This window comes from Bubalus bubalis, chromosome 9, assembly GCF_019923935.1.
Source record: "Bubalus bubalis isolate 160015118507 breed Murrah chromosome 9, NDDB_SH_1, whole genome shotgun sequence".
Taxonomy (NCBI): domain Eukaryota; kingdom Metazoa; phylum Chordata; class Mammalia; order Artiodactyla; family Bovidae; genus Bubalus; species Bubalus bubalis.
This window is the reverse complement of record NC_059165.1, coordinates 106,492,353-106,515,937: the sequence shown is the minus strand read 5'-3', so window position 1 is coordinate 106,515,937 and position 23,585 is coordinate 106,492,353. Positions and strand designations below refer to the sequence as shown.

Genomic DNA, 23,585 nt, shown 5'->3' with positions numbered 1-23,585 from the left:
GCTTCTCCCGGCCATCCTCCCTACCCACAGGGCTGATGTTTCCCACCCTCCTGCACTGCATCACCTGTGGGGGAGACGGTGGCCACTCCAGGCCCCACCTTGTAAGGTGATGGCACCCTTGCCAAGGGGCGAGGTAACCGCATCTATAAAGTGCTCACGACAGACAATGTGCCTGGCGTCCTGTGCGCAGCAGGGCGTCCGGGCTGCACGACAAGCTCTTGAGGGGACACCCCTACCGCCCTGTCTCAAGAAGAAACAGCCTGAGGAGCTGAAGTGACTGCATGGCTGGCCAGATGCACAGCCCAATGCCCTGGGGAATGGGAACTTGGTGGCACCCAGCTCCAGGAGGGGTGACCAGGGCAGCCACAAAAAGCACCTGCTGAGGTGTGGGGTCATGCTTTCTTCAGTGTGTATACACACACGCATGTGCCATCCAATGTGCATTAAGGGGTAACTCTGCATTTTGTTCCTATCTCTTCCATGGGCAGCACTCAAAGTTCAACAGCCTCCTGGGGTCATGCACCATGATGTGGAGAGACCCCGGGCACCCCATCCTGCCTGAGGCCTGGCTGAGTTGCCTCTACCTGCTGAGGGGCTGCAGTGGGGGATCTGACTCTAGGGGGCTCCTGCCACTGCACAGAGCAGACAGGACGCCACCTGCCCAAGCTGCCAGAGGCCCCAGGGTCCACCGTGGGCCTCAGCTCCGGTCCCCAGCCTGGATCTTCTCCTTCCACACGCCCACCCCGAGGAGGCAGCGGCGGCTGCCCTCGGTGTCAGAGCCCCCTCAGGCAGGACTCAGGGCCTCCTCTCACGGCTAGGGCCTGTTTTCTGACGACAGGGGATGGAGACTGACCCCTGACGAGAACAAGCGCAGACAGACTAGTCTGGGAGAGAAGGTGCCCAGCACAGGCCAGTGCAAGGCCGGCGGGCACTGCAGCCTCCTGCCTGCCACACCACACAGGCCTGGTAGCAGCTCTTTTGCCAACCTGACCTCATCCCAAAGGAGTCACTGAAGGAGTGCAGACATGTCCGGGCTGTGTCAGAGCCCACATGTCTCCTCCCTGGGCCTGGCCGTGGGCCCCAGCTCCTACGGTGCAGTCCACCTGGCCACCCCGGCCCTGAGGAGGTTAGCGCCGTCTCCTCTTCAGCACGGGTGGGCCACGCAGGGAGGCAATCCAGGCTGGCTGGCCAACCGGTGCCACCACGTGCTCCATTTAAGGACAGAAGAGCCCTCAGTTCTGCATCTGCTGGCGACTCCCTCGGGGCAAACCTGACTTCCTACTTTGCAGCATCCTTTTTCCTCACTACCCCCTGTGTGCGCTTTCGTTCCTAAAACCTCTTAACATGCAGGTGGCTTTCCAGACCTTCCAGAGAGGGTGATAACGTGAAGCTGGCCCAGGCACAGGCATCTATCCCTAACGTGGGGACGCAGTGCTCTGCAAAGCTCCACCTTTCCTCAGCTCTCAGAGGAGGCCCCATGAGAAAGAAGCTGCCTACTGTACATGTAAGAAGTGATCTAGGAGGGGAGGGATAATAAACTGGGAGACTGGGATTGACGTATATACACTACCATATGTGAAATGGACAATAAGGACCTACGGTATAGCATGGGGAACGACTCAATTCTCTGTAATGACCTTCATGGGAATAGAATCTAAGCAAGAGCGGGTATGTGTATAACTGAAGCGCTTTGCTGTACACCACAGAAACCAAAACAACACTGTACATCAACTACACTCGACGAAAAACTTAAAAAAAATAAAAAATTATCTAAACCTCAGAGCAAGTGAAGAACTGATGACGAGAGATCATCCACAATGTGCTCCAAGACAGCCGTGCGTACACAGCAGACGTGCCCACACGCGCTATGCATCGGAAACAACATGATGGAAACCTCAGCTTCAAGACGAACACAGCCCTGGGCCCGTGGCCCGCTCACCTTGTGTCTCCAGCAGGTTCTGCACCACCTCCTCCAGGCCGACCAGGTAGATGAATTCGTTGTTGGCAGCGCTGGGCAGGAAGTTCATCTCAGGGGCAGGGGGTTTGGGTGGGGGGATTTCAAGCAGCGTCTTCTCCAGCTGTTTGCGCAGTGCAAGCTTGGCGGCCGCCTGCCGACTCGCTGGAGAATCCGCAGCAGTGACCACGGAGGCCACGCTGCTGGGGGTGGAGTTGGCCTGAGCAGAGGTGGCTGTCGTTCCTTTCAGCGATGCTGGGGAGGGCTTTGGGGAGGCAATGACCTGGTCAGGGTGCCTGAGGGGCCCCCCTGAGGAGAACCCCACAGTCTGCACCATCAGCTACACTAAGTCCTTACAAAAGTTTCCTCCAGGTTGGCACGGTCAGCTACACTAACAAGTCCTTAAAAGTAACTCAGAGCTGCCTGCCATCGACAAGCAACAGAAAAAAAAGACATTACACTCAACTGCTCTGAGATGACCAATCTTACAAATGACTTGTTGAGGTTTAGCTGATACCCAGATGACTTAAAAATCTGTAACCTGCTACACTCTAGCAACTAAGGACACTCCTAAAGCCACCAGCATCACGGCGGGTGCCCCTGTGGCAGCCACCCCCGCCCAGGCGCATGGCCACTGCCCTGCCACTGCAGCCTGGTCCCCTCCAGCACAGGCCCGGGTGGCCCCCTTCCTTTGGCTGCAGAGGTGGCGCGCTGTGGCACCAACGGCATCTCCCTCACGAGTACCTCTGTGTGCCCCCGCCCTTCACCCTTCTCCATCCTCACTGCTCCTGCGTTCCTCACCATCTTCTCAACCCTGGTGGCTGACCTTCCACCATCTCCTCGCTCCAGCCCACTTGCCACCCGACACTCAAATGCTCTCCCCCAAACTGGGAGTGGACCATGCCAGGGCCCTTAAGCTTTCCGGGACCGAAGACCTTCTGGAAACAGGAAAGCTGTGTACACTGTCTGCAGGAAAACGCACGCACCTGACAACTGGCGTGCAACAGGCCGGGGGCCTCGGGGAGCCCGTGACACTGGCCTGGGGGTCTCCACAGGGCAGCAGGACGCCCCAGTACAGAGGGTGCCGCCACCGCACCTTGACCCGGCCACCGGCCTCTGACCGGCCAGCGCTTCGCTGTTCCCCTTGCCGGCTCCCTCGACCCCTCTCCCTCGACCCCTCAGGGAGCAGAGCTGCGGAACACCACTGCCTGCCTGGCTGCCACCCTCCTGACACGAGGGCAGCATGACACACAGCAGGGATTTGATCAGCGTCTACGGGGTAGATCAACGGCCTGCCCAGGACATCTCCATTTGGGTAGCAGGACTGTCCTTGAACCTGACTTCAGAAGAGCACTGCTGGCCATGCTCCTATCTGAGAAAGGCAGACACGGATGAGCCATGCCAGAGGAGGAAGAGAAGCTAACGCGCACATCAACCAAAGCTCGTGCAGACCCGGCCACTTCATCTGTCAGTGAGGATCTCAGCCTGCCGCCCCAGCTCCACCTTCCCCCACTGTTAGGTGGGAACAAACCCTCACCATCTCAGAGGCTCTGTAAGAGGGGAAGGGACACATGGCTAAAACAGACGCACTGGCGCTGCAGGGACACCTGCAGACACCCCCTCACGCGCCTGCGCCCGGCAACGCGGCGAAGAGGGCGGGGCCGGGGGAGCCTCTGGTGACCCCACCCTCACCCCCTGAGCAGTTATCTGCCTCTGCTAGACTGCAGAGGGCAACAGGACACTCCTATCCACAGCCTTCATGACCCACCAAGGTCCAAGGAGCCACAGCACCACAGTCCACGGGCCTGGACTATCTGTCGCACGACTCACCTGTGGGATGTTGACGAGCAGACTAGTGTTGGGGACGTTGGCGACGCGGATGAGGCCCTGCTGAATGATCCTCTGTCCCTGAATTTGCACACTGGGCACAGACGCCCGGGGAGCCAGCAAGAGTGGCGGCGGCCCCGTGCTGGAATGTTGTCTGATGCTGTGGATTTGCTGTCGGGTGTGGGGCAGAGACAAGACAATGAGAGGCCAATAGAGAGACTCAGGGGAAGAGCCCCAGTCTGAGCACCGGGGTCATTCTTGCGGGAGGGACGGTTGCTTGGGGCTGTTCCGTAAGCCGTGCTCACCTGGGCCCCCCTGACGAGCGGGGGCATGACGACCTGGGAGCTCGCCTGAGGCCCTAACTTTGAGGACGTCTGCTGCCCGCCACGGACCAGGGGTGGTGGGATGACACTGCCAGGCATCCGAGCTGAAGAGGTCTGTCAACAACAACAACCCTCAGATCTCACACTGCTTTTTAAACGGGTTTGTTGTTTTCATAAAGGTACACATGCATACCCACCAAAATGGTGGTGGTAGAAAAAAGCTAAAATGCCTACTTACGCTAAACACACAAAAGAATGAGGAACACAGACTCCCAACAAGAGCCAGGCCAACCTGGACTCACTCAGGATCGGGCACCCCCACGGTAAGAAGCTAGCTAACTGGGATCCATACTACCCGCTTGCTGGTCTGAGCTGCGGTCTCTGGCTTGAGTGAGGGCAGGTGGGCCTGGCCTGACCTCTGTCCTACGGCTGAAGTGGGAGCTCTGCCCATCGCGTCCTGTGGGCAGAGGAGGCTGTTGACAGGCTCAGAAAGCCGCGCTGTGGTGGGGGCCCAGAGCGCCCAGGATCTCGGCCGTCTCTCCAGTCTCACTAGAGGAACCCATGGGAGGGGCCCTCCAAGCATCTGTGTGATTCATGATGAACAGGGGCCCAGTTTGGGTATGGGGACGCAAATGTGACGGGCGTGGGTGCTCCCACTGGAAGGCCTCATTCTCGTCTTACGAGAAGGAATGAGCAGCCTTTTGCAGAAACCGGATCAGGGCTGCTCAGGAGCATGATGCAGAGTAAACACTGACCTGAAGTGATGGCTTGCCGGAAGGAATGTTCTGGGTGCCCCGTACGAGCGGGGGAGGGGTGGTCACGGAGCTCCCAGTGGAGCCTGCGGGCTGCAAGAGATCAGGACAGGCAGGAGATGAGAGGGCTACCAACCATGCTCCTCCCCACACACGATTCTCAGGAGCATTGCTTTTTTTCTTTAAGAAGCACCAAGCTCTCAAAGGTTCTGCTTGCCTGCCACGTCACTGCAGCGGGAATTAACATGTTTTAAAGACACAGAACGGATTTTCCAGGGTCCTTTACCCCTCTGCCCCAGGGTACTTGGCATCACTGAGATTCGGGTGCCATCTCTGCCCTCCAGGGGACAATAAAAGGCTGGCGGGAAAGGCTGAGGCTTATTATATATACATCAATCCCCACCCTGGTGAGAAACTGTTTGGTCCAGGCATACAGTCCACCAGGGACAGTGACAGACTTGGTCCCCATCATCATCAACTCTTCAGCAATCAACAAGGAAACAAGTAACGAGCAGGCTCATCCATCAGGATGTTAACAGATGTCAGGCTTGGTCCACTTTTTTACTAGGTGTGGGGTGGGAGCTCAAGCAAATCCCCAAGTCAGACCACAACTGTCCTCCTGTCTCGCTCCCTTCAAGGCGGAAGCAGTGTCTACACACTGTCAGCTTGCACTGCCCGAGATGCATTCACTTTCTGGTGCACCGAGAGAGTCATCAGAACGTAAGGAAGGGGAGCCGTGTCACAGACCAGGAACCTCTCCAGAATGGAATAACAAAAGAGGCCCACAAAACCAGCCTGACCTTGCATTACAGGGTAAGCCCCGTTTAGAAGCCGCACGACGAGCATGAGGCGTGGGGAGGTGGCAGGGCAGAAGCCCTGGGACACGGCCTCTGGGGTTGGGCATGGGCACCCTGAAGCAGGCGTTCAGCAGTCTGTCCAGAAATCCAGAGCGGCCCCTGCCGGCCACACAGGCACCCACAGGGCAGGATGCCTCTCTGAAAGGGGTTCAGGACAGAGCTGTGTTTCCAGCACCTTCAGAGATGTCTGCTCTCCATTTCCTTGATGGGAGTCTACAGGGAATGAGGTTCTCATACTCAGATCCAGAATGTTCTAGACTGAAATGTAGTCTGATCTCCTCTAAGCTAAATCCAAAACATGAACTTGAGCCTGCAAATTTCCAATTCAGACCTTGCCCCTTTGCTCCCGAGGAAACCTGACTCCTCACAGACCCAGCTCCTGGGGCAGCAGGGAGCCAAGCAAGTGCCCATGGCTTCCTATCCCTGGTCCTAAATACCTCTCGCTGGCCCCTGAGGAGTGACCAGCCGCGCACATACCTTCTGGGTGGGAGTTTCTTTTTGTATTTGACTCTGCCGCAACTTCTTCAACAAAACCAGTTTTGCTTCTTCTAACCTTAACTCCTCTTTTAGTTGCTTGATCATCCTTTCTCGTTCTTCAGGACTGCTTTTCTACAAGGTCAAGAGGACACGGGTTGAGAGAGAGGCTGGGGCCTGGGAGCACCAGCTGGCCCCACCGCAAGGCGGCTCCCCAGCACGGGGACAGAGCTCACCATGAGGGTCTCGGCGCTGGTCTCCTTCGGGGGCTCCTCAGTCAGCCCGTTCACCCTCGGGCTCGCAGGCTGCTCGTTGTCAGACAGCACAATCACATCGGGCGAAGGGGGTCTCCTCTCAGACTTCATGTCACTGCAGGGCAGGGAGGAGGGCTGTCACCCGAGCACCCCGCCTGTGGTGGGCAGCACTCCCACGGATGCCGGGATTCAGACGCAGACACAGTGAAGTGGAGGCGAGCAGGCTGGCCTCCCCACTCCTCCCCACAACCGCCTGCCCGGGCTGCCTTTTCTCACTGCACTCACCACGTGGCCCTCAAACCTGCCAGTTTACGTCTGAGCCCTTTAAAAACTCAGGACTGTTCCCGATAACCACTTCTGTGTCCCCTAGGCTGAGGATACCTATGTGTCTGCAGGAAAACATCACATTTTGGAACCCACCACAGCCCCTTTCCATACCATGTGGCTCAGCACTGAACCAGAACACTTGCTCCTGGATCTTGGGCCTGCTGGTGGAGCGCCTACCTTCCCATGCTGGAAGCCACCTGATGGGAAGGCCAGCCCCACTTGAATCAGCCTTTCTTTGCTGAACCCAGACTCCCTGACGACCCTCACGCCTGGACAGCCCACCTGCCCCTCCCCAGGTGACAGAGGTGCTGAGGCACACACCGTCAACTGACGGCCTGAGTCCCCAGCATGGGGAGTCAGCACCCACAAGGCAGCCCAGGCAGCCTGCTGCGGGGGTCCCTCCTGGGCTACAGGGGGGCTCTCTATCCTGCCAGTGGCTACGTGGCAGTAGTGGCTGCATGCTTTGAAACTGACTGGAGCATGGAACACATTTGCTCTCACGGACCGCTGTACTACCCACCCACTTAATCTGCTCACAAACTAGTTCCCAGCCACCCCTGCCCATTATCCTCTGCCCTCTTTCCCCAATCCTAACACTCAAGTTCCTCAGAACGTATATGCACATCTGGTAATGCTCAGTTCAGTTCAGTCGCTCAGTCATGTCCGACTCTTTGCGACCCATGAACCACAGCACGCCAGGCCTCACTGTCCATCACCATCTCCTGGAGTTCACTCAAACTCACGTCCACTGAGTCAGTGACGCCATCCAGCCATCTCATCCTCTGTCGTCCCCTTCTCCTCCTGCCCCCAATCCCTCCCAGCATCAGGGTCTTTTCCAATGAGTCAACTCTTCGCGTGAGGTGGCCAAAGTACTGGAGTTTCAGCTTTAGCATCATTCCCTCCAAAGAACACCCAGGACTGATCTCCTTCAGAATGGACTGGTTGGATGTCCTTGCAGTCCAAGGGACTCTCAAGAGTCTTCTCCAACACCACAGTTCAAAAGCATTAATTCTTCGGCGCTCAGCTTTCTTCACAGTCCAACTCTCACATCCATACACGACCACTGGAAAAACCATAGCCTTGACTAGATGGACCTTTGTTGGCAAAGTAACGTCTCTGCTTTTCAATATGCTATCTAGGTTGGTCATAACTTTTCTTCCAAGGAGTAAGCATCTTTTAATTTCATGGCTGCAGTCAACACCTGCAGTGATTCTGGAGCCCCCAAAAATAAAGTCTGACACTGTTTCCATTGTTTCCCCATCTATTTCCCATGAAGTGCTAGGCTTCCGCTAATGGCATTGCTGACCACATATATAAGGACCAAGGGATCTTAGAGACAGTGCTTAGCGCCAAGCCAAGCAGCTCCATTTGCTGAGGACATAATGTAAACTCTCCCTTAAGATCTAGCCTCAGCATCTGTGTTGAAAGAATCAGATCAGCAGGAAAGCCAGCCAAGGACTGAATTCACCCACTAGGTGGCACTATGACGCAAAGAACGAACTCGGTTAAGTTAACTGGAAATAACAACAGCTCAAAGTTGTCCCATTCCTTCCAGCTGAGTGGGGAGCAGAGTTAGAGATGGGAAACTGGTATTTTAACAGCCCACTGAACTGCCCTTTCCACTCCCAGAGTGAGCTATGTCTTCAGGGAAGGGGGGGGGGGCACAGAGGACCGCACACCGGGTTCACTGACGCCCCCAACCCCTCAACCCGCAGGGCTCTCCCTGGGCCCACCCTCATCCCAGCTCTCAGAGCAGCAGAGCTGCCGCACCGCAGCAAGCCCAGCCCTGATGCGATGGAACCACCTCAGGTACAGCTGCTGGGTGGGCTTTCACGAGCGGTCAGGAGGCGCCCATTTCAAGGTACAGAACCCCCTCTCTGGGGTTAGCAGCCCACGTTTTCAAGTCCAGGAATTGGCTGGCTGTCTATAAAATAACCCAGGATGTCTCACTAGGGCCTCAACAAACCAAAAACCAATGCAGTTCAGGAACCACTACTCTTTCAAGTCTGTGTCTCCCTGCTGGCTGCCAACTCTGCCCAAGATCCACATCAAAGATGACCCCGGAGCTCCAATCCAGGTTCTGTGGGCATGCGCACAGGCACTGCGCAGACACAAGGCTCTGGCACGGAAGCTGCAGCCGCTGGTCGCAGCCCAGGCGGGCTCCCAGGCGGCTGCACAGCAGAGCAGCAGCCTCGGCAGAACCACATCTAGAGTTACAGACTGCCCGTGCTTCCTGAGCAAGGGCAAATGGAGGCAACAGTAACCTACGAGGATTTATCACTTTTTACCATCTCATGGAGCACATGCCCATCTCCCAAAGGTGAGATGCCTAATACAGCTCAAATCTGCCTGAGGGAAGAGGGCAGGGTTAGGGGCTGGACCACATGGAAGCTGAAGCTTCCTGAGATGACCACTGTGACCAGAGCTCTCCCAGGTCCCATCTTGGACGGAGACTCATCAATAACTCGTCCAAGAGATGACATCACCTCCCATCAGTGATCACTCAGCATCCCAGCAGCCAGCAGGGAGTGAACTTCCTGTATGCTAATCAGGCCACCAAAAAGTCATGTGACAAAGGCATTTCCCTCTTTGGTCATGTGACCCTTTAACTGTGCCTTCCAACGTGAAAACCATGGCAACAGCCAGTTCTAACCAGTTTGTGACACGCAGCCTTCATTTTGAGAAGTGAGGTAGGGTTCAGGTGCTGTCAGGAAATGGAGGCGCCAGCTCACCCTGGGGCTGTGGGGCTGCAGGCACTTCCTGTGTGGTGCCGGCCCTCAGGGGACTGTTCGCGTGTTACAGGGACCTGGGTCGCCTCTTCCAAACGCAGAAGGGCCACCAGCCCCCACTAGTTTCCAACAAGGAAAACTTTCCTAAAGCTCAATTCTAACACAAAGGTGCTTCAAATTTCTCAGTGCTTTCCCAGAGAGTTCTTTTAATTCAAGGAAAAGGACACTCATTTGACAACGGCTCAAGATTATCGTGGGCATTCTTTTTTGTAAAAAACGTATTTTAAATTCTAAAACCATCTAGCCCAACATGCCAGGGAAACAGTGTACTGGCCACGTGTATTATTTCGGTCCAGGGAGGCTACCTGGGCACCACATTTATTTGAAAGCTATGATTTCCGGGCAAATGCATTCAGCCTAGCCTGCCCATCTTGGGAATCCTGATATAAATTATTATGATCAGAAGAGATTTTATGTGACCTGGAAGCAAGCCAGGCTGTTCGTGAAAACGTTCTCACTACCTCCCTCCCTTGTATGCCACCCGAGGCTAAACAAACAAAAATTCTGTTACATGCCCGGAACTTCCGTGAAGTTTCTTGGCGATTAAAACTTAACTCACAACAAGATCCCTCCATTCACAGCTCCACCATCCCAGGTGCTTACCCGTCAGTGGTCAGTGCGGGGTTAACACTGAGTGTCTCACTGGCCTGTGCCAGGGGAAGCAGTTTTCATCAAGGGAGCACAGCCCTGACCTTTGCTGTTCTCCATATGCGCCTGCCTGATGTCCGGGAAAGGTGCACTTGATCCACACTCACTCATCTATTTACTCGCTCCTAGCTGCTGGAAGCCAACCTAAGAAGTGGGTGGTGTGTCCAGCAGTGGGGAGAAACCCCTGGATAAAAGCAGTTCTGTCTTTAGGGTCAGCCAGGAGGGACAGATCCAACACCAGGAGTGACAGGGGCACGCAGGAGTAGACCACCGCCCACCTGGCTTCACCAGAGGACGTCAGTGCCCCAGACTTGTTTGACCGAAGCCTGCGTTTTTGTAAGATCCCTGAGACATCTGCACACACGAGTGAAGTCGGGGGCAGCTGTGGGCCCAGTGAGGCCTCAGGACAACAAACTGCTCCTCGGGGCTAACGTGGGGCAGAGAAGCAGGGCTGGTAGCCAACTAGTCCCTGCCAGAACCCTCCCTCTTCCCCCCATCTTTTGGCCCCGGCTGGGTGAGGAGAGGCAGGTGGTTGCTAACTGTTTAGGCGTGTGGGGGAGGCTTTGCTAGACCCCGCACCAAGCAAACACTTGTCTTGGCCCCACCAGACCCTCTCCCTGGGCATTCCTCCCACTAGAACCCATTCACACCTTCCAGGTCCACAGGTCTCTCCAGTCCCAAACCCCTGAACCCCAAGCTCCTGCTCCTGAGCTGCCCCACCTTCACCACCATCCACTCCAAGGAATGTCCCTCTATCATATTCTCATCCCCACTGTGACAGACCCAACTCACACTGGAAGATGCACTTCTTGAATGGCCCCTGGAAGCAGTGAGCACTACCCCACTGCACTCAGGGGACCGTCCCCCAGCGGTACACAGTCGGGGGAAGGCTGCTTAGTTCTACCCCCAAACTGCCCACCCTCAGCAGGGAGTTCAGGGCAAAACACTGGGGGCCTTACACTGAAGGGCGGCAAGAGCCTGAGCAGAGGCCCTCCCCCGCCAGAGCCCAGCTCGCTCACCCCTCACCTCCGCAAGCTCGTCCAAGGACAGCACCCTGGCCTTCCTACAAGGGGCCACCCTCCCTCAGCCTCCCAGGGTGACGCTGCCACTGCCCACTCGACAGGTGGGTGCCCCAACCCAGGGCTGGGGCCAGGGACCGGTGTTCCCACTTAGACCCTCTCTCCAGAAAGGTGGGGCACTACAGCTCCCGGTGACAGCCAGGATGTTCCCAGGGCGCTGTGACAAGGGCAAGAACGGGTCCAGCCCTGGTGCGATGCCCAGCCCCGGAAAAGGGGCTGAGGCCCCCTGAGCCAGAGGGGCAGGACTCCCCTCCTGGCACCATGCCGGCTGCTGGACAGGCCACAGGGCCTCCTCTCAGAGCAGGCACGGTGCCCCAAGCCTGCGTGTGCTGAGGGAAGGAGGGGGTTGCACTCCTGCAAAACTGCCCCACTTGGTCCTGCCACTTACAAGTGAGAAGCCCAGGGTAGGACATTCCCTCTCTGTGCCTCCTACAAGGTTGGGGACAGTAATTCCTGCCCTACTGCCCTTCAGCTTTGCTGAGTGAGGTGAGACCTCAGTGCCAAGAAGGTTCAGATGCCCTACGAGGTCACTGGGGCAGTTCGGACCCTAACCTCCCCTGAGGCACTAAGGAGCTGCTCGCTGTGAAGGTGAACTCGGCAGACAGCGGACAATCAGCTAACAACCAAACCCAGTGAAGACAGGTGTTGTGCGTGCTCTCTGGGTGCTCAAGTGACGTCCCTGGTGTGCACCGACCTCCTCCTCTTCCCTGAACCTGGCTCCATGAGAGTCTGAGCTCATGAAGAACCCACAATGCCTGTAGACTGATCACTGTGCGCCCGTGGGCAGGCCTCTCCACATGCACAGGTACTACACTGCTCAAAGATGTGCAAGCTCAACTCAGAAATCAAAGGATTTCTGAATCGTGTCATTATGTATTTTCAAGCACCAGGCCCTAGAAATCCACTTCCCGCGAGCCCAGGACTCTGGTGGATGTTAACGAGGCATCCTAACACTCCTAGTTGACAAAACTGCTGTGCAGAGGACCACTGCACCACACCCTTCTGAGGCGGCCCACTCAGGCTGCAGCGCGCCCTGAAGGCAGCTCAGTCCCTGCGGCCTGCAGTGAGGAGCAGAGAGGAAGCAGCAGCGCGAGCTCTGAAGCAAGGTCACAGGCTCTCAAGTTTCCCTTGGGCCCTGAGAACATGTGCTCTGACAGACCACCCCCCACAGAAGGACGCGGAGCTAGCTGTTTGGCAAGAGGGTCACAGAGACAGACAGAGATGGCCCCGGTCCCCCAACACGAGCAACAACGCCCCTGGAGAGGAGAACCCAAGAGGCCACGCTGAGCTAGGGCCAGCCAGCCAGCAGCGCTGACAGCCGGCGCTGCGCCATCACAGGCGCTTTAGGCCACTCGCCTCCCGGGGCTGGCAGCCCAGCCCTGCCCCCGAGAGCCAGCCAACGCCAGTGTGGCTCTACGGCCTCCCGCAGGCTGTCCTCAACAAGGCTGGCCACTCCAGACACACCACACCACCCTGGGAGCGAGAAGGCGGGAAAGAAAGGGCTTATCCAACCACCCCCGCTGAACCTCAAAGCCCCTTCTCCTCCCCTGAAAGGAGCAGCAGCAGTTCTGCGAACACAGAGGGCGCCCCGGGGCAGACGCCCACTCAGGAGGAGACTGGTGTACAGTTCAGGGACAGCCCGGCCCAACAGAGAAAGGGGTGCATGGGGAGTCCCAGGGGAGCAGGGGGCCATCCTCAGGCTGGGAAGCTACCATTGGCGGCTTCGGGCACTGCCGGGAGGGCTGTCTGAGCCAATGTTGGAAAGCAATTCCATACACTTAAGCCAGGGAGCACCCCTATTTCAGAAGCACTTCTAGGAAACTTCTAAAGAGAGAAAAATAAGACGTTTATCACCAGTTTCCAGGTTAGTCCTGCTGCCTGGTAACGTTTCACTGGCAGTTTCCAGTTGCACACTGTTTGTCTCAGTGGACACACACCACTGGGATCTTTCACAGTCATCTGGGCGTGAGAGCTACTCACTGGGACCCCACCACACGCACCCTCCCTTCCCAAGAGGCCCCATCCACTCAGACACGCTCAGCGTTATCAGAGAGGGAACTGCCATATGCAGACACAGGCTGCGCCCCGAAGCCGGACACTTGCCTGCCCTGGGGACTGGCAGGCACTGACGAGTGTGGGGTCCCTGCTGCACCCCCGGAGCCCACCTGCTCCCCGCCTGCCCCAGCTCTTCTGAGACTCCCTCGGCTCCCCTTCTTGGCATCCATTACCACCTCTCCCAGCCCTGTAACTTGACACCCGCTTGGCTGGGATGTCAAGACAAAAGCCCAGAGCCCGCTTTGTGGGGGCCAGGAAGTCAGAATACATCGTGCTTCCAGGCCACAGAGGCCATGGAGGTGAGCAGCTGAGATGGGAGTTTTGAAACCCAGCCATAATTCTTCCTGGAGACTCCAGGTCCAGCTATTGCTCCGGGACTCCATTATGGCCAAGGATCTCAGAAGAAAGGCAGGGAACACATGTGACCAGGGTCTGGCCCCAAGAGCCCATCCCCCACCAAGGCCCCCAGAGCAGAGGAGGGCAGAGGCAGCTGCTGCGGAAGAGCACCGTGCCATCAGCAAAGCCAGGAGGCATCCGGCCTGTCCTGCTGGGGGCTCCTTCTAGGAACACAGGAGCCCCTGAAGTCACACAGTCTGGCCAGGGGAAACAAGAGGACCTTCCTGGGACTGGAAGCAGAGATGGGGGCCAGGTATGGGGGCATGAAGGATCACTGGAGAAACAAGCCAAGGACAGGCAGAAGGGAGTGTTCCCTGAGCCACAACTGGCAGCAGCCCCACAGAAAGACCCTGGCCTCCAAACGGCAATGAGGCAGCCTGCAGGGTCAGCCCATCCAGTCACTGCAGCACGGCCTGCCAGCCAGGAACACGCTCCAGTCGGGGCACCACCAGGAAGGCTAAACTCGATTCAGCACGCGCTCTGCTCAGAAATCTGGGAAGGGGCACTTGTCAGGAAACAACCACAGTCACAGAACTGAAATGCTGGCCTGTGTCAGATTTGGACATTTGCTGACCTTTTATGGTGGCCACCTCTGTGCCCACCACCAAGATGCATGCCTCTGTACGATCCTCTCAACTGTCACCTATACCCACAGGCGAGGGAGGAGGGGGTCTTGAGAGTGACTTCCTGAGGTCACAGCCCCAAGGCCTGCAGATAACCTGGGCCCACAGCAGGTCTGCTCAACTCCGGCACACCAAGGTCTGATACGCGCACCCCACACTGCACTGGGACCCGAGCCCCTGTCTGCTCAGAGCAGCTGGACACCTGGAGCCTGCAGAGGGCTAAATGGCACCCTAGAAAAGAAGGTGCAGGGCGAGAGAGGGTGGGTTTCACACAACCGTCAGGTGAGGCCTCTACTCAGGTTATCAAATACCATTTTTGGACTAGGCTGAAGGGGAAAATATTTTCATTTACACCTGCAAGATCCTGGATACAGCAGCATCTGCATGCTGAGTCCCTGAGGTGATAAAGAGATAAGAGAGCAAGGACACAGATGTGGCCCTCAGACTTATCTGAGAACCAACTCTTGCTACATGTGGACCACTGTCTACTCGAGGAAGCTGGGTGATGTTTCAGCACTCGGGAACTCACGCTTCCAAAGGGCCTGGGCCTGGGGCGTGAAGGTCAAAGGAGTGTGGGACCCCTCTGCCAGCCACAACACCATCGCTAGCATCTGTTCTTCCCTCTGTCACTGTACCCATGTGCCAGGCCAACCTTCCTCTAGGGAGAAATTCAGGAGCACTCTGCAGCATGGAGGGACTTCCTACAGCAGATGAACCCAAACACACCTCCTAGGATGCCAGCTTCCTAACCAACTCACAGCAAGAAAAAAGTCAGCTGTGCACAGATGAAACCACACTCAAGAAACAAACACTGCTTTCCAGCTTGCAACACCTTCACAAACTCTTGTGATAAATGGAAAGTGCTTTGTTTGCCTGTAAGTTTCTTGTGTTTCAAACTGCTGGATCTTCCCCCACCACGCCCTGGCAAACCCCAGGGGATGTCCTCCCAGCAAGGCTCTGGAGTCCGCCACCCCCACCAGACCTGCTCCAGCTGCTCTGAGCAAAGCTGCTGTGAGGCTCCACCCAGGTCAGCCATGAGGGCTGTGGGGGGCTGGGCGCTCCTCAGTGGCTGCAGTGACCTGGGCCAGTTATCAAGCCTCAAAGAGCTTTAGTTTCTTCATCTGCAGAATGGGATGCCACTGACCTTGAGAGGATGCTGTGAAGCGCAGCGGGCACAGAAAGTGCATCCAGTCAACGGATGATCACCCCGCCTCTCTCCTCCAGGCTCACAGAATGCACACTCAGGGCAGTTCCCATCACCTTTTCTGCTACAATGTAGCTCTGAATCGATTCATTTGGCCACCTGCCCTGCAATTCGAGGTCTCTGGTGACAAGGTCCCCAGCCGAGGGCTTCTCTTACCCCCCCTTTCTGACCCCATCAGGCCGTTAACTGCTGTCCTGCCTGCGATGTGAGCTCAGAGTCCTGTCAGGCATCTGCGCCTGTGCCCACCCTGGATAGCCCCCCAGGGCCCCCCAGAGTGGGCCTCAGGACCCCTTCGGGGCTTCGCCAGGTTGTTGTAATATGGAGATGACATTTGCCTTTTGTACCAAATCAGAACAGCTGCAGCCAACTGTGCCAAGATTCACATTGTCGTCACACTGTAGGCAATGCCTTGGATGAAGTACAAGCTATTGATTTTATTAAAACTCAGCATTTGAGTACACATGTCTTTTTAATATTCTGTGACAACATAAAGCACTCCTGCTGCATACCAAAGCAGAAGAGCCATGTAGGAAAAAAAAAAACACGTTTGGGCATTTGCAACGTTCGAAGGAAGGATGGACAGACATGCTGTCCATGCATGTCCATGGACAGACATGTCCATTCAGACGCGAGTGTCCAGCATGCACTTTCCCCAAAATGATTAGAGCAAAGCTGGTTCACCGACAGGAAAACAATCGATAATTTATCACCAATGATACTATCTGAGCTCCCAACAAGCAAAATGTAGAATTTTGGAAAACTTGTGAGCCCAGCAGCTTCCCAACAGATCAGATAATTAACTAATCTGATTTTCTGCAATACTGAAAAATAAAATGTATCAGAATTTGAAAGATCTCTGTAACTTAGTCAACTAATATTTTCTAATGTTCAGTGGTATGACTACACACTCAAATATGAGTAAAGGATCATTCAGGGAGAGAAGAAACAGAACACCCTGATGCTTCACCCTTTATGAGCTGTAAACAGTCACTTCCTTCCAGAGGGCACAGCACAGAAAGGGAGGAAGAAAGTAACTTTATGGTGAAGACACCCGACAAACACCCAAGAGATCAACACCACAGTGACGACTCACACTGATGGGACGTGCCCTGGACACGGGTGTGATGAGAAGGGCACCTCCCCTCTGTGGTCCTCTCCAAAACCCAGCCCAACCATGAGAAAAACACCAGACGAATCTCAACTGAGGGCCACCCTACAGAACACCTGACTCCCAACCGTCAAGGCCATGAAAACCAAGAAAGTCTAAGAAACTGTTTCAGCCCAAAGGAGACGAAAGAGACATGATGACAAAATGTCATGTGGGATCGTGGGACAGAAAAGGTAAAAACCGGAAACAGGAAATCAGAACAGACAACACAGACTGTGGTTAGTAGTAACTCCTGCTGCTGCTGCTAAGTCGCTTCAGTCGTGTCCCACTCTGTGCGACCCCATAGACGGCAGCCCACCAGGCTCCCCCGTCCCTGGGATTCTCCAGGCAAGAACACGGAGTGGGTTGCCATTTCCTTCTCCAATGCATGAAAGTGAAAAGTGAAAGTGAAGTCGCTCAGTCATGTCCGACTCCTAGAGACCCCATGGACTGCAGCCTACCAGGCTCCTCCATCCATGGGATTTTCCAGGCAAGAGTACTACTGAGGACAAATGTTCCCCAGCAGTCTGTTAGCAATGGACGACTGGGAAGGGGTGTGTAGGAATGGTCTTCGCAACTTTTCTGTTAAGTCTAAAGCAATCTTAAAATTTTTTAAAAATTGTTTCTGTTCAAAGTACAAGAGACACTGATAAATTTTAATGTAACCAAGTACAAAAACTTAATCAAGGTTTTAGAGTCCACAGTGCAACTAACTGTTGGAAATGGCCACTTTGTGTCTTGTGTTAAAAGCAGAAACACACAATTATGCAAAGCAACAAGCAAACACTCCTCCTGCCCCAACCTGCGTGTCTGTGTGAGGTTGGGCTTCCTTCACATGCTTCACCCCTAACAACTTAGCACGAGAGACTAAACGGAGAAGCAGATAGGAGAATCCAGCTGTCTGCTTATTAGAGAGAGCTGCAAAATTGGTTTTTTTAAATGAAAAATGTTCTTTATGCTAACATGGAATTGGTTCATTATTGTTCATTATTATTATTTAAAAATAAACAAGTATTTTCAAATTTTTCTAACACAGTAAATGTCAACATATTTTCTACACAACTAAGCTTCTCTGGGGTCCAGAGATGGAAAAGGGGCCAGGTCAACGCTTCCAGCAAAGGGTTTTCTGTCCCCATCGAAGGAAGATGCCAGCCAATCTGAGCAGAGTCCCCCCAAATGGAGTCCTCCTGACATGCCACAACCCATGTGTTTCTTTCTTGTTGCCAAAGCTGTGTTTTGAAAAGCAAGGTGTGCTAAAAATTTAATAGGACTCACCTCACATGTAACACTGTAATTTCTCTGTAAAACCAATTTGGTACCAGGATGCTTGTCTTATAAGAACAGGTAACCTTGTTCTTGAGGCCTTGAAAAGCAGCAACTGTACCGGCCCCACAGTTCGCCAGTTCACAGAGAACCTGCCACTGCCCGGGGTGGCTGGGACGCCCCGCATCTGCAGAGGGGCAGGCGAAGCGCTGGCGTCCTGTGGAGGCAGGTCGGGGACCCCAGTTCCCACGCCGGGAAACTGCCCTGCATCTCACGCCGCACTCCCTGCTTACACTGCCCTCCAGGCAAAGGCATCTCCCTCCTCCAGCACCTCTGCTCTCACAGCCGGCATCCGGCATGCTTCTGGGCTTCACCCACATCCAGAGCATCAACTCTCCCTGCTCCAGAGGGTGGTTCACGGCCTGCACTTCTACCCCAACAACCCGACCCTACTCCCACCACCATGGGCCTTCTCTGGCCCTGACTCCAGGCAAACCCAGTGGGCTCCAGGGACCTGGACACCTGAGCACCCCTATTTCTGGGCCATGAGCTCCCAGAGCCTGCCACCCAGACTGCTCTTGCCCATACTGCCCACAGATGGATACCCAAGTCCTCCTGAAGGAAGGGCACACGGCGTGCCTGGACTGGCTGGTCTCCTTAGAGCACTACTGTGCTGAAGCTGCTTTTGAAAACGGTCAAGGGCCTGCCTCAAGAAACTCTGTATGTCACCAGGTCTCAGACCTCTAAGACCTGAAGCTTTTCCGTGTGATTACATCACAACTATTTTCAAGATTTAAGCTCTAAAAATAAGCTCTCTGACAGCTTGGGACCTAAGGGATGGGACACGTAGCAACGTCTGGTATGTCTCCCATTTCTCCACCCATCAGACACTCCCAACCTCCTCTGCACTCCCCTCCCTCAGGTGGGCCCAGAGAGTTACAGAGAACTCAGTTCCCCCTCCCTCACTCTTGGACACCCATGAGTCCCAAGGCTCCTTCCCACCAGCACTGGGACAAACCTGACTGAATGATGCTGGACCTTCTGCGGTTTGAGTATGACCAACCTCACTTCAGAGCAGAGGGTGGACTCTGAGGGTGGAGAGGCCTGTCCTGGGCTACCCCGGAGTGTGAGTGAAATTGAGCTGTCAGACCCACATTCTTTTTTTTTTTTAAACCACCTGCCATTCCCACTCCCTTTCAGGCTCACAAATTACAATTCAAATGCTCATCTTAAGGGAAAAAAACCCCCAGAAATCTCTTGCCATCAGGCCAGCTCTGCCTTCCCTCAGGGCACACTGCTGGGGAAATGTCCCTCTCCTGGTGTGTCACCCCCGCTGGCCCGGGGTCACACACAGAGCTCCCTTCAGCCCACTTCTTCACTGGGTTAGGTGGCTGGAGGGTCAAGATGGGATCCCTCGGGCTGGCACATTCGCCATCCCCACCCCCACGGCTGGTTAAGGTTCTGGTACACCTGTTTTCATCAGGTCGGAGATACCAGCTGCAAGATAAAAAGCAACGCATACAAAAGCAGAGCCTCCACAGCGGAGGGCTGGTTGGAGACCCTCCCTCATGAACCCCCGTAGGTAGAATGCGTCAACGACCCACTGCTGTGAGGACACAGCTCCAGCAGGAACACACACCATGCGCGGACATCAGAAGCTGTGGCTGCAGAATCAGACTGAGTCATTTCAAAGTAAGGAAGTGATCTGCTTAATCGGCCAATCTGCTTAACTCACATGTGTGTGAGGCCAAAAGTTCCTTGTGCGTGCAAAGTCGCATCAGTCACGTCTGACTGTTTGTAACCCTATGGACTGCAGCCCACCAGGCTTCTATGTCCATGGGTTTCTCCAGGCAAGAATACTGGAGTGGGTTGCCATGCCCTCCTCCAGGGGAATCTTCCTGATTCAGAGATCAAGCTGGCATTTCCTGCATCAGCAAGCAGGTTCTTTTAACACAAGCACCACCTGGTAATTCCCAGCTGCTTACCTAGATGATGTACACAGGGGCCTCTGGTTCCTGGTGGGGCAGTCACACAGTAATATCCCCAGAAGGCTGGCACTATCCAGTGAGAAGCCATCCCCTCCACAGCCAGAGGAGGGCGCCGTGAAGGCGACAGGGAAGTGGCAAAATTGTGGGGCTCCTTAGCTGACCAGGCTGGCTCACAATATGCCCCTAGGTCACTCTGAGAGTTAGAAAACAAGGCACCTCAAGTCCGTCATGCTGCCATCCAAAAATAATGATTTTTAGAAGTACAGGTGAACTCCCTCAAATTTCAATTACAAACCTGTGATAAGATGTGGTCGGACAGAGAAGAACTGGGATGAGCAGCCCCGAGGGAAGGAGAGAAGCAGAGGACGAGGAGGAGATGGAGAGAAGTCACAGAGGTTTGGGGAGGTGGCAGCTGAGGCCAGGAGTACAGAATGAGGAACTGATTTCGGAAGGCACATACCCCTCGGTTCCACGTGCTGAAATGCAAGCAAGCTATGGACTTGAGTTGAAGCTGACAGAGCTGCTGCACAGCCTGCCTGGCCTCTCCTGGAAGGCAGACAGAGAATTAGCAAATGAAAGGCCAGCCCACAACAGGTGGCTGGGGAGGGGCTGGGCTCCACGGAGTATCAGAGCCCCCACCTAAGGGACGTGAGGGCCACAAAGAACAGGTCCGGGCTGCAGGACTCCCAGAGCTCTCACACACGGTGCGGGAGAGACGGGGGTCAACCGCTGGTGACTGTGGAGAGCCGAGGTGAGGGCCACCACACCTACTTGGGCTGTGAGAACCAGAGCCCTTTCCAGAGCCCTCACAGGCCCACAGCCGTGTCACATTCCCCCAAATCACTCAAGGACGTGCATTCCAGCAGACAGCTGGCCGGAGGGTCAGGCACAGCTGCAGTGGGGCACAGTGGGGAGGACGGGGCAGGAGGGGGCTCGGGGCTGCACACGGCCATGGAGGACCCCCACCACCCCGCACAGAAGCTGGCGTGGCAACTGCGCTGGCCTCAACCCTGTCACGGAAGGGAGAGAGCTGGCGGTCACACACGCAGACCAGGACGTGGGCTCAGACCTCTCTGGAGACCTCATGGCTAAAACTGTGAAGACGTGACACTCAGTGAGGATCAAGTAGCCAAATCTCCACACAAAAGTAAAACCACTCAGACATTTTAGAGGAAAGGTATAGAAGCAACTTCTTTTAAAACAACTAAGTACTGACCTACCCTGTGACCCCAGCAATCTGATCCCTATTTAACAAGATGATCCACGTTCACGTGAAGATTTCCACAGGAATGCTCCCAGCAGCCCCAACCTGGAGACTGCCTGTTATCTGTGGACAGGTGAGTGGGCGACTACGCATATCCACACAGGAGTTGCTCAGTGAGATGCTGATACACATCACAGGGATGAATCCCAATCACACGGAGTCAGAGACGGTAGATCCCTCCAAGCCCCACACTCTCTATTTCTAGGAGGCTTGAAAAGAAGCAAGACTGATGTTAAGTGGGAGAATACACCCGGTCAGGAAGGGCAGTGTATGTGCGGAAGGCTCCAGTGAACCATCTGGGGTGCGAAGGGTCTGTACCCTGGTAAGCCTTCGGACTACACAGGTGGATACACATGTGAAAACCGCGGCAGGAGAGGCATCCGCAGCCGGTACCAGCAGCACTCCTGGCCGAGCAATGCCAACCCCAGTGCCTACTGCGTGCACCCTCTCCTAAAGACTGCTGGTAAAGCAGGTGCGAACAAACAAGGGCGCCACAACCCGTGAACAGTCAGGGACACACACACACCTGGTCCCGTGGACTCCGTTCCTGCTCACAACAGAACGAGGCCATCCACACAAGCCCACGCTACAGACGACAGGCACAAGCACTATCATGCACCCTCAGATTCATTTTCACTTTGGAAGAGGACTCGAGCATGAACCTGGGTGTGGATGGCGTGCTCCCACAAACCACTCACCACTATGGGTGGCTAAGTCCTGTCTTACCGGCAAATGATCTGAGAACCCTGGCTTCTATACAGAGTGTCGCCCACCACTATCAGAGTCCCAAAGAAGGACGGGGCAGTGATTCTGTCATCAAGGATACCTGCTTCAAAGGTGGCCTGCTTTGCGGGCACCTTGGTGGGGATAAGAACACACATCCGAGTGCCTCGCATCCACGCCACAGGGCACACCACTGGTCCAAGTAAAGCTCTGTCCCAGAGCAAGAGAGACACACGATGCAAAATGGGGAAGGAAGAACAGGTGAAGCAGCTGCCTGAAGACCACGTACCCAGTGGAAGCCAGCAAAGGCAGCCAGCCACCATGCCACCCACCCCACATATCCACTCAAGGCCCACAGGGCTGGTTGGAGAGAAGCAGAAATGGGGCTCCAAGTCTGCCCCTGCTATGCAAGAGACCTAGGAACCCTAGCTTTGTTTCCCCCCAAGGTAAAATAAGGAAATAGAGATGGTCTGCTCAGGTGCCCAGTGACTTTCAGCCCTTGTGAGCCACACCCCTAAAATCAAGGCTCCCAACACCTTTGCAGGTTCTCTGACCACACTATGCTGCTAAGTCGCTTCAGTCGTGTCCGACTCTGTGCGATCCCATAGACGGCAGCCCACCAGGCCCTGCCGTCCCTGGGATTCTCCAGGCAAGAACACTGGAGTGGGTTGCCATTTCATCCTCCAATGCATGACCACACTATGGTACCCTAGAAAACCCTGTCCCATCACTTCTGCCCCCAAGGACCAGCACAGGACCTGCCAGAGAATCGAGGGCAAGCTGGCAACTCAGAAAAAGGCACACACAGATGTTTTCAGTGAAACATGGGGGTGTAAGCATGCAGCTCCCACCTCACACACCCAGCGGAGCCGAGGGACCCCGTCCTAGCCTTTCAGGTGGAGAAGGCCTGGCAAAGAGGCTCATTATTTTACTGAGTTAAATGTACCTCCACCCAAGAGAGGAAAAACAAAGCTATTCTCACCTGTGTGGGCCTAGATTACTTCTGAAGATCAATTTGTGACAGTCTCCTCTATAGGAAAGTGTAGGAATGGAGTCTATTTATCTTAGAAAGGAAAAAAGAGAGAGAACCCCCAAACAGCTTCCTCTGTCTGTCCCAGCTCCAGCCGCATCCAACAGTCTGGACTTGGGGTTGGGGGAGGGCAGCACAGGCTATGACCTTTGGGCTGGTCTCACAAGACCAACAGGCTCGACTTCCACCTCTGTGGGATTCTGTTTTTCCGTGAGCACATTTATGGAGGCCATAAAGGAAACTGAACTATTTTAACTCCATTTTTAAAATTTAAACACCCATCAGTTCAGTTCAGCTGCGCAGTCATGTCCGACTCTTTGCGACCCCATGAATCGCAGCACGCCAGGCCTCCCTGTCCATCACCAACTCCCAGAGTTCACCCAGACTCACGTCCAGCGAGTCAGTGATGCCATCCAGCCATCTCATCCTCTGTCATCCCCTTCTCCTCCTGCCCCCAATCCCTCCCAGCTTCAGAGTCTTTTCCAATGAGTCAACTCTTCCATACTGAGACATAATTTACATACCGCAAAATTCATTCACTATAAAAGTATAATTCAATGATTTTTAAGTAAATTTAGAGTTGTGCGACCATCCCTACAATCAAAGCT

The 23,585-nt window shown here is 55.0% G+C and overlaps 1 protein-coding gene across 15 annotated transcripts in view; it reads right to left on the bottom strand.

Annotated features, from left to right (window-relative positions):
- GATAD2A (GATA zinc finger domain containing 2A) overlaps positions 1 to 23,585 on the bottom strand; it is a 96,534-nt gene that overhangs the window by 4,885 nt on the left and 68,064 nt on the right. For all 15 annotated transcript variants that reach the window (XM_025293915.3, XM_025293916.3, XM_025293913.3 and 12 more), the window contains 6 exons: positions 6,424 to 6,556; positions 6,191 to 6,322; positions 4,860 to 4,949; positions 4,087 to 4,218; positions 3,785 to 3,952; positions 1,940 to 2,219 (listed from right to left, as the gene is read on the bottom strand). In XM_025293915.3, the coding sequence (XP_025149700.3) occupies positions 1,940 to 2,219; positions 3,785 to 3,952; positions 4,087 to 4,218; positions 4,860 to 4,949; positions 6,191 to 6,322; positions 6,424 to 6,556 (935 nt within the window). The remainder of the gene's footprint in view (positions 1 to 1,939; positions 2,220 to 3,784; positions 3,953 to 4,086; positions 4,219 to 4,859; positions 4,950 to 6,190; positions 6,323 to 6,423; positions 6,557 to 23,585) is intronic.